The sequence below is a fragment of the Ammospiza caudacuta genome, chromosome Z (assembly GCF_027887145.1).
Source record: "Ammospiza caudacuta isolate bAmmCau1 chromosome Z, bAmmCau1.pri, whole genome shotgun sequence".
Classification (NCBI taxonomy): Eukaryota; Metazoa; Chordata; class Aves; order Passeriformes; family Passerellidae; genus Ammospiza; species Ammospiza caudacuta.
Genome location: NC_080632.1, coordinates 29,815,488 through 29,826,136, shown reverse-complemented (window position 1 = coordinate 29,826,136; position 10,649 = coordinate 29,815,488). Strand labels below are relative to the sequence as shown.

The 10,649-nt window shown below is 40.6% G+C and overlaps 1 protein-coding gene across 2 annotated transcripts in view; it reads left to right on the top strand.

Moving 5' to 3' along the window:
• Window positions 1-576: 576 nt before the first annotated feature.
• ERCC6L2 (ERCC excision repair 6 like 2) overlaps window positions 577-10,649 on the top strand; it is a 53,092-nt gene continuing 43,019 nt past the window's right edge. For both annotated transcript variants that reach the window (XM_058823422.1, XM_058823423.1), the window contains exons 1-4: window positions 577-771; window positions 3,262-3,686; window positions 7,895-8,014; window positions 9,486-9,679. In XM_058823422.1, the coding sequence (XP_058679405.1) occupies window positions 750-771; window positions 3,262-3,686; window positions 7,895-8,014; window positions 9,486-9,679 (761 nt within the window). In that variant the 5' untranslated portion in view covers window positions 577-749. The remainder of the gene's footprint in view (window positions 772-3,261; window positions 3,687-7,894; window positions 8,015-9,485; window positions 9,680-10,649) is intronic.

The window sequence follows — 10,649 nt, the reverse complement described above, 5'->3', positions numbered from 1 at the left end:
TGGACAACCTGTTCCAGTGCATGGTCACCTGCCCACAGTAAAGAAGTTCTTCCTCATGTTAAGGTGGAACTTCTGTGCATCAGTTTGTGCCCGTTGCCTCTTGTCCTATTGCTAGGTACCACTGAGAAGAACCCGGTTCCACCCTCTGACACCTTCCCTTCAGGTATTTATACACATTGATATGGTCCCCTCAGCCATCTCTTCTCAACATTGAACAGGCCCAGCTCCCTCAGCCTGTCCTCACAAAAGAAATCCTCCCAAACCCCCTAATCAGCTTCCTAGCCCTGTGCTGGATCCACTCCAAGAGCTCCAAGCCTCTCGTCCCCTGACGAGGACAGAACTCCACACAGCTCCACCGGGCAGCGCGAACCCAGGCACCGCCCCTCAGAAACATCTCGCGATATTTCCCGCCGGCGCCCCTGAGCACCGAGCACCATGGTAACGCACTTCTCGCGATACCCGCGCGGCGCTGCCCGCGCCAGGCGGGGCGGGGCGGAGCGGTGCGCGGCCGACGTGCGGCCCCGGCCGCGGGCTCGGCTCTGCGCGGCTGCGGCGCTCGGGGCCGGCCGCGGGGCGGGCAGCGGGGACAGCCACGGCGCCTGAGGCGCCCCGGCCGCTCCCTCGGCGCCTGCACCGCCGTGAGCCCCCCGGCGGAGGGGCGGCGGTGGGTCCCCAGCGCGCCCGTGCCCCTCCGCCCCCGGTGCCTCCGCCCGCGGCCCCCGTCGGGCTTTGCACGGCCAAAAGTTAAAATGTGTGGTGATGGTGTCCCAGGTAAGCGTCTTCCATGTGTCTTGCTCTGCAATATCTTCGAATTCTGTTTATACAGTCATTTATTAGAGTGTAAAAACAAAAAAAAATTAAACGAAAGGAAAACGAAACCTTGCATTTTAAATTAAGTTGTCAGCCCTCACTAGTTAGAAGGCATTCGACATAGTTTCATAGAGGAGTAGTGGTTGAAAGGAAGTAGTGTGTGACAGGAGGCCTTTAGCACCATGATTTAGTACAGTCAAAGTTGACAGTGGCACATTTTTTCCACCTGTAGTAAAAGGCGTAAGTACAGGTAAGCATCTTAAATACCAGCTTTCATCATTGGTGGCAAATGTATTGTACCCATGCTAGGAAGCCGTGTGAGATAATTGTCTTTATTTTTAAAAACTGATCCACATAAATTATGGTTCTAATTCAGAAGCCAAGAACTTGGTGAATCAGGCTAGTTAAACTAAGCAGTTCATGCTTTGGCTTTAACAGCATTATTTTCTGGCCTTATGCAGCAATGGTGTTCTTAATACCATTTCATGTCTCAGCCTTTTTCTCATTCTGTTCTCTGCTTCTCACTAAGTTTGGAGTTTAGTAACACTAATACTATTGCCCAGTGTAATTTATTCCACTTTGCACCTGAACTGTAGTTGTGAGGATCCATATGCAACTCTTTAGCCTCAAGTAAAAGCTTTGTTAAAAACAAAAGCTCTGTCGTCTTAAATAATGGCTTTAACTTGAGAGTTTCTGAACGTGTCCCTTCACTGCTGTAAAAAAAAGGAACTACAGAAGTGCTGTGTAGCACTTTGATTTGCATATATAGCAGTGTGCTGAACATAGCTCGTTTCAGTTTTTCAGTTTTGGTTCCTGTTCTCATGAAATTGCAGAAAGAATTAGATGCTACTGGAAGAAGTTAATGTACTCGTCTTTTTTACATTGAGATGAGAGATGGACAAATACCATGAACTTTAGGGATTAATTATGTATGATTTGTTGAATACACAGCCTGTACACACCCTTTGCCTCAGAAAGTTACATTTGAGCTTCAAGTCTTTGAGAAGATCTGAGGGAATGGCTGAGGGTCTTGGAGCAGCTTACGTAGCAGGTCACAAGGTGTGGGGCTGAACTCCAGAAAGGGATGATGGGGCCATTATTAAAGAGATCTGCAAAATAGTGAATTGAAGGGAGAGACTTTGGTTTATGATCTTGTTAGTGTAAGAACTGGTGGGCCATCAATTTAGGTCTTTGGATCGAAGTTCATATCAGGAAAAAGTGTGACATGTATGCAGAGCAGACCCACAATATTTTTAGTCAGAAGTCACCAAATTCTAGGAATCTGCATGTGTTGAAAGGGGAGTGGAGCTACTTGAAAGAGTGAGTCTGCTGGTATTTGCTAACCAGACAAACTACCTGTGGCTCATGAAATCTCTGTAACTAAAATAATATTTTAGAGGCCAAAGAATTTTGGAATAAGGGTGTTCTGTAGGCTTGTACTATTTTTATTGTTGCCTGCACGTCAGCTTAGGGCTAATGCTGGCTGCAGAATAGTGGGCTTGGCTATATGGAGGCTTTTGTTTTTTCTAAGTGTATATAATTAAATAAATTTAGTAAATGACTAGTGGTTATCATTGATTTAACTAATACATTGTGGACATTATCCTGTAAGTGTATGCTTCTAGGTGCTCAGAACTTGGTGAGTCTTCTTGCAGTTTTTACACAGAGACATTAAAATAGGCTAAGGTGGAGTTTCTTGCCTTCAGAACTTTTTTCCTTACCTGTGAAAAATGTCTGGGTTGATGTGTCCAGGAATATATACCACCACTGGTCATAGAATGATGAATACTCGCTCTGGTGGAAGATCTCCCTGGCTCACTCCTTCCTATAAATAAGGTGCATCTCATGGTAATTGATAATTACTTTCTTGTAAGTATCAAAACTCACTCCAGCAAATAGATAAGAAACAATAACAGTTCTGAAATTAATCAAATCATCCCTTTGTTTTAGTATGACTGAGCAGGGGAAGATTAGAAATTGTTTCTGCAAACTCAAAAGAGCATCCCTTTTTCTATCAGTTGAGATTTGGAAAACTTTGTGTGGAGCCCTTATTTGTGAGATCTTTTTACTATGAAGAGTGAAGATCTTGTTTTTCTTAGTAGAGGTATCTTGTATTATTTTTGATTGCCAGTGCGATGTGAGGTCTTTCCACTTTGTGTGTTTGCCTGTGTGAAGCCACTGTGTTAACTTAATGCATCAGAACCTGGATTTTGCTTTTTTTCCTATACACATTCTGTTATTTCTAAAATAGTGGTGTTAGAGCAAAAATTTTATGTCTAGCTGTAAACAGTAATTGCTGTTTTGATTCCAGTGCTACCTTCAATAAAGTGCTTGTAGAGAGTTGTATGAATTTTGTAAACTAAATTGATATCCATTGTTTTAATAGTGAAGAAATTAAATACTTTGTACATCAGGCCAGTTTGTCACTATGTGTGTTTGGTTTTTTTATAGATCATTGGCGTATTGGGGAGAAATGCCTTGCCCCTTGTTTTGAAAATGGAAAGCTTCATGAAGGAACAATAACTTCTCTTGAAAAGGACAAGAATGGAAAATCATTTGCTGTTGTATCATTCTTGGAGTCTGAAGAAAGGAAAATACTAATAACAAAACTTTGTAAAGTCAAAGACAGTAGAGGACCCTGGAAAAGCTTAATATTTGATGAAGGTGATCTGGAAAAGCCATATTTTCCTGACCGAAATCTTCCATCTCCTGGAGTTGCTTTTAAATTATCTGACAATGGCGATTTTATCCCGTATACAATTAACAGATACCTGCGTGATTATCAAAGGGAAGGAGCCCAGTTTCTGTATAGACACTATGCTAATAAAAGAGGGTGTATTCTTGGAGATGATATGGGCCTTGGAAAGACAATACAGGTATTCTTTTTGTTTGTTACTGAGGGAGGAGGTAGTATTTTCTGGGATCTGTAAATCTTTTTTTAAAAAGCATTGTTTTTATGAAATTTAGACCTCCCTCTGCTGTTGCTGAGATGAATGAGGCAGGACATGATGCCCAGGCAGCGCTCAGAGCCAGGAGTGCGTTGCTGATTTAAGACTCACTCCTCACAGGCCATAAAACTGGGATGTGACTCCTTTTAGTATAAGCACGAGTAATTATGGTAGTTAAAATGTTAGTGTGTTGAATTTACTTTGAGGATTGCTACCTGCCTGTCATGAAAGCAATTTGCACTGGAGTACACTAAAAGAACTTGAGACCCTTATGTGACTCTTGCTTTTAAAATACCTTTTTCCTTTTTTCCTGAAAACAAACAGTTTCACTGTTCTGGGAATACAAAAGAACTGACACTTTCACTCCCATCTCTGGACATAGTGCTTTGGTATTCCATGCTACTTCCATCACTTTTTTAATAATGCAGCTTGATTGATGAGAGGATAAAGTGTAGCTGGATTTTTTTCATTGTGCTTTGAATCTGGAATTTGCATCCAACCTAAATTACTTATTTTTCTTTACTTGCTCTTTACTTGCTTTGCTATAATTAAGGTGATTTTATGTGTGGAAATTCTCTACAGTCTGTCTGATTTAAAGTGAGTGGTTTGAGTTCTGTGGGAGATACTTTTTGTCCCACTCTATTTTGTCCTGCTCCATGTGTCCAGTGCAAGCTCATTTCTTCGCTCACAGGTATTGGTTGTGGTACCTATTGTCTTTCCATTTAGGAGAATGTTGATAGATGTCTTTCAGCACAACAAAAGTGTTGTCCTGTAGTAAACTTAACAAGAGGAGTGGGTAAACTAAACTGTCAAAACTCTGCATAGAGCATTTAGAGGTGTATCATGGATTTGTATAAAGATTTGTATCATCTGTTAGCTGATGCTTCGTTTTAAGAAGGGCCAAGTTTCTTGTCCGTGGTAGTTGAAGAGCTCAATAGTTATGGAAGACTGTTCCTGCTCAGAGCTGCAAATAATCTGATTTCATATAGTAAGACATGTCTATATATTTATCTGTCTATCTGCCTATATATATGTGAAAGATAATAGTAAGCTTTGGGGGCAAAAACTAAATTTATTTGTCGTGATTGCATCTTGCATTTTTGAATCTCAGAGCTGATTCTCTAGGCACATTTATCACAATTCCACATAGGAACATAGTGACAGTGTGTTCCTGTGTGGAATTCACATCTGATGGCTATTTCTTTTAATCTGTGTCAAGTTTTCAGAAGAAAGGTAGAGATTTCAAAGAATATTTTATGTGAAGAGTATCATATGTGAAGAATAACAAGAAAGGATTCTGTAGGTACAGAGGTCAGAAGAGAAAGGTTGAGGAGACTGATCTGAGGCAGTGGCAAACTTGTGCCTGACCAGTCTGATGACCTTACATGATGAAATTATGATAATGGTCAATGTGGGAAGATGGACAGATGTCTCTGATTCTTGTAGGGCCTTTGATACGGTTGCACATGACATCCTTAACTCCAAACTGGAGATGGGTGGATTTGATGGATGGACAGTTCAATGGATAAAGAGCTGGCTGGCTGTAGCCAGGGAGTTGTGGTCATGCCTCTGTGTTGAGGTGGAGGCTGGTGATGAGTGATGTCCTCAGGCTCTGTTTTGAGAACACTGCTCTGCAATGTTTACCTCAATGACACAGACGGTGGGATCGAGTGCAATCTCAGCAAGTTTGCAAATGACACAAATCTGAGCAGTGCAGTTGGCACAACAGAAGGATGGGATGCCATCCAAAGGGACCTGGAGAAACTTGAGAATTGGGCCCATGACAACCTTATGAAGTTCAGTAAGTCCAACTGCAAGGTGCTACACCTGGGCTAGGACACTCCCAGACATGAACACAAACTGGGAGCTGTAGAGAGCAGCCCTGAGAAGGGGGACTGGGGGATTCTTGTGGGTGGAGAGCTGGATATGAGCCAGCAATGTGTGCTTGCAGCCTAGGGATGCATCCGAAGCAGCATGTCCAGGAGGTCAAGAGACATGGTTCTTCCCCTCTGCTCTACTCTTCTGAGACCCCACCTGGAGCACTGCATCCAAGTCTGGGGTCCCCAGCACAGGAGGGATGTGGGCCTGTTGGAGTAACTCCAGAGGAAGCCACGAGGCGTTCTGAGAGATCTGCACCTCTCCTATGAAGAGAGGTGGAGAGATTTGGGGCAGTCCTGCCTGGAGAAGAGAAGGTTCTTGGAGGACCTCATTGCGGCCTTCCAGTAACCCTTGTGTTCAGGTTGGATGGGGGCCTGAGCAATCTGGTCTAGTGAATGGCATCCTTGCCCATGGCAGGGATTGGAACTAAGTGATCTTTAAAGTTCCTTCCAACCCTTACCATTTTATGATTCTGTGATCTTGTGTATTTTTTGTTAAACAGAGTGTTTGTGTTCAATGTGTTCAAATTTCAGCATGGGAAAGTCAGTTCAGTGGATATGAAGTAAAATGGTAGAGTTCACTTGTTTAGAAAAGGTTAGTACATATGAAAAAATAAATTTAAACTTCATTGAATAACTGGTAAAGTCTTTGAGAAAAGTTGTCTTATGATTGTCAGTTGGCAGAAGCTTAGTGTTTCTGAATTATAGGATGGTTCATGAGATAAACTTTTCTAGAGATCCTTTGAATGTTAATGTTCTTTGTATTTCTGAACTGATTTTTGCTTTAAATGTCCTGGCTATATGGTTCATACATATCAAGCTGAAGTTTAGCTGAAGGCCTAAACTTCACCTAACAATAGAATAATGTTGTTTCTTAGTGATTACAGTAAACTAGGCATTTAGATTGCTTTATCTAGAAGAGCCAAAGATTTTTGATAATGAGTTGCTATTTCACTGCCTTTGTTACTCTTAGAAATATGTGGGGTAAATTCTACTAAGAATTGAGAAGGTAGAAAAGACATGGAGATTTATTGTTCAGTTGAATTTGATTCTAATTCTCAAAGGATTTAAAGGTAAAACCCAATAGTTAAACAACATGTGCAAACTGGCAGGTCATCTCAACCTCAGTTTGTGAGATATTATTTATATGAAAATGCTTGGGTTACTTTTATTCTACATAGCTTTCTTTTACTCTGTGGCCATACCTAGGATGGATTTTTTCTCTCTTCTGTCCATCCAACTACTCTTTTCAGAGAGGTGTTTTTTCTGCACTCTGCTCTCCTGACTAGCTCTTTCTCCCCATCATTAGAGGGAGAAAGTTCTTTTTTTGGACATCAACAGTTGGTAGCTTTACCTCTAGCCTGCTATGAGCAGCTGTGTAGCAGCTGCAAAAAGGAAGTGGCTGGAGCTGGCTGCTCTGAATAAAAGGGGCCTGTTGAGATTTCAAAAGAAGGGCACTTCTCTGATGATGCACCTGGTCCTTGCTGCTACTTAGTCCATGGATACTGTTTATCCCAAGTGAATTTTTAATCTGCATTTTCTGGCCAGATCTTCCTCTACCTTCTTCCTGTTTTGGAACATGATAGGAGTAGTTTGGAATAGCCTGTGCTGGGATGTTTGTCCTTGCTGTGGTATATTGTAATAAATGTGTTCTCATAATCACCTTGACTGGTTTGAATCAGATGGGAGAATATGACACAAAAGGAGGAAAATGGTTTTGATGTCAAGAACAGGAATTTGAAAGAATGGAACATACAGAAAAATGTGTATTAGTAAAAAACAAACCCGTAGGATAAGCCTCTTCTTCCTTTTGCAGAAATAAAGTTGAGAGGATAGTTAGAGGATATCTGTTCCTTCTGTTTTCTGATCTGAAATTCAAGTTCCCTGAAAAGGAGGAGAGTTGCAAGACAAACCTCATCTCTGTTTTTTCCTGGCTCATTCATACTCTGTCTCTTGTGTATTTTTGTGACATTTCCACTTAAAGAATAAAAGACTGAGATAGAGCAATTAATTGCTCCTATCATTAGTGCAAGGAGTTCTTGGGAATCCAGAGGAGGGAGGGGTCCCATTTTAAAACCAGATTTATTTATAGCCAACAAACACTCCCTGCTGCACCCCCCAGAAAAAAATATTCGCCCCCGCTAAACCAAACCACCTTCCAGAGTCCTGTCCAGGATTTTGTCCTAAATGTTTATTTTTTGTGGAATTCATTCAATTTCTTATTATACATAGTTACTGAGAATTGTTTTCTTTCTCAAGGTCATTTCATTTTTGGCTGCAGTATTGCACAAAAAGGGAACACGTGAGGATATTGAAAATAATATGCCGGAGTTTTTGCTGCGGACAATGAAAAAGGGCTCAGATTGTAACCCCAAGAAGGTACAACTTTTAGAGATACTAACTTAAGGATTTTGATGAAAGGCAATACTTGCATTTGTTTGGGTTTTTTTGTTTGTTTGTTTGGTTTAGGAGTTTATATACATTAATTTTTAAAATTCAGCTGCTGAAGTAGGATTTCATGCCTGTCCTAGTAGTGTTTGAGAAGCCTTCCGTTTTCCAGACTGCCATAGTGCCCCTCTCTCTCTCTAGGTGTTATTGTGTAATCTATTACTACTGTTCACCTGCACGAATGGAAAACATTTGGAGGTGTCTGGGTTAGATTTGTGGCTAGAGTACTTTGAAAAACCCAGTGAGTAGAAAATTAGTGTTTTGTGATGATATTTTTAAAGTAAAAAAAAGTGTGTCTAAATAACAGGGTATTGAATTAAGACAAATCCGTATTTTTGGAAAGTGTAATGCTTATAGCCCTGTGATGTCTTGTGTTTTCTTGATTGGCTGTCATAATGTTGGAAGTAAGTCTGGCTGATAATCTAGGTAATGAAATACAGTGACAGCAAATAAAAGATACATATAAAAGTTCTATGTGAATAAGACACATCTGAAGATCATTTTAATTTTACCCATTACTGAAACCATGTGATTTCTATTTTCCATTGTTATTTTGATGCAATTGTTAGAGAATTTGACTGGCATAATGGGTTATGTGACTTAGCTCTGTGAGTAATGGATACATTTCCTCAGGAAATACAGGCTGAGAGGAAGGGGTAAAGGGATAGCACTTCATGTGCAAAGAAGTAGGAATGATTCTGGCTCTTGATTGTATGTGAGGAAAGGATGTCACTTTGAGGACATTTAATGTTGAATGAGGTCACAGAGAGGTTGTAGACCCCATCCATCCTTATGGGATTTTGAAGACCTCAGTTGGCTAAGCTTGGGTTTGAAGTCAGTGTTGCCACTGCTTTGACTATAAAGTTGGACTGAAAATGTCCCAAGGTCACTTCCTACCTCTTTGATTTTATTATCCTGTGATACTAAGTGAATTGTATGAGCTGTCCTAATTTTTTTAACTCTTTTCAGGACTATCTGTTTTCAATTCACATGATGACTAGACTTACGGATTTGAGGAAGCTGCTTACCCTCTTCATCCTTTTATTTTCTCCATTTGTAAAACATTTTACAAATTTATATATATATATGTACACAGATGCTATGACAACACAAAATGATAGTGTTTCATATCTTACTGCATTTGTTAAGCGTATAATTTAATTGTGTTTTTTAGTATTTAATTTTAGTATGACAGTATTTTTATGATGCATTGTATACTTACTCAGTGTAAACTTTTGAGTTTATATTAACTTTAGATATTTTTCTTACATCCTTTGAAAGGGCAGAATTAAACAGTCAGACTGCTCGGAGCAGTAAAATAGTTAAGATCTTGACTTCCGTTATTGAGAAATTGGTATGTTGTATTTTTTCTGGTGATACTGTAATATATATTTGTTTTCAGACTTTCCTCATAGTGGCCCCTCTTTCAGTGCTGTACAACTGGAAGGATGAGTTAGACACATGGGGATACTTTAAAGTCTCTGTCTTACATGGCAGTAAAAAAGATGATGACCTGAGTCGCATCAAGCAAGGGAAATTTGAAGTTGCTCTTACAACATATGAGATACTTCGCCTATATTTGGATGAATTTAACAGGTAATAGTTTTAATATGTTTTTGTACACACTGAATTTTAACTGTCTAATCGTGCATTGTTCTTTTCAAGGACTTTTTTCCGTACAACATATTTGCTGTAAAATACATTGACTCACTGTGCGGCAGAGAAGAATTCCTGTACTACTGAATTTATCCTGTACTTCTGAGTTTAACCTGTAGAGTTCTGGTGGGTTGACCTTGACTGGACACCAGGTGCTCACCAAGCCACTCTATCAGTCTCTTCCCAGCTGGACAGGGAAGAGAAATTAAGATAAAAACCAGCTCTTCAGTTGAGATAAGGCAGTTTACTAAAGCAAAAGTTTACACATGCACAAACAAAGAGGGGAAGAAGAGGTTTGTTTTCTGTTTCCCGTAAGTGTTGAGCCACTTCTGGGAAATGGTGCTTCTGCACATGTAGCAGTTGCCCTGAAAAGTAAACATCATAAATAACAAATGCCCCATTCCTCCTCCTTTTCTAGCTTTTGTATCTGAGCTGATACCGTATGGGATGAGTTATCCCTTTTGTCAGTTTGGGTCAGTGGGCCAAGTTTTGTCCCCTCCCAGGATCTTACCCATTCCCAGTCTGCTGATATGGGGGGAATGTTGAGAGACAGCGCTGATGCTGTGCCAGCACTGCTCAGCAGTAGCCAAAGCACTGGTGTGTTAACAACACCTTTCCAGCTACCCACCAGTGAGACCAGTGAGAGCTGGTGTGGGAAAATCAACTCCATCTCAGACAGACTCAATGCAACTGTCTTTGTAATGGGACACTTGTAGCACTAAGTGTTTGAATGAAACCAGTCTTTGCTGGTAACACACTTACGAAATGTTCTCTGAAAGATGCTGGACTTGCCTGCCTGGAACCTAATGACTGCTAAAAGATACTTAGAAAGTATTTCTGTCTGTCAGTATAAGGAGAGCAATCACCTGGAATTTTTAGCAAATGCTCAAAAAGGTATTTTCCTTGTTAC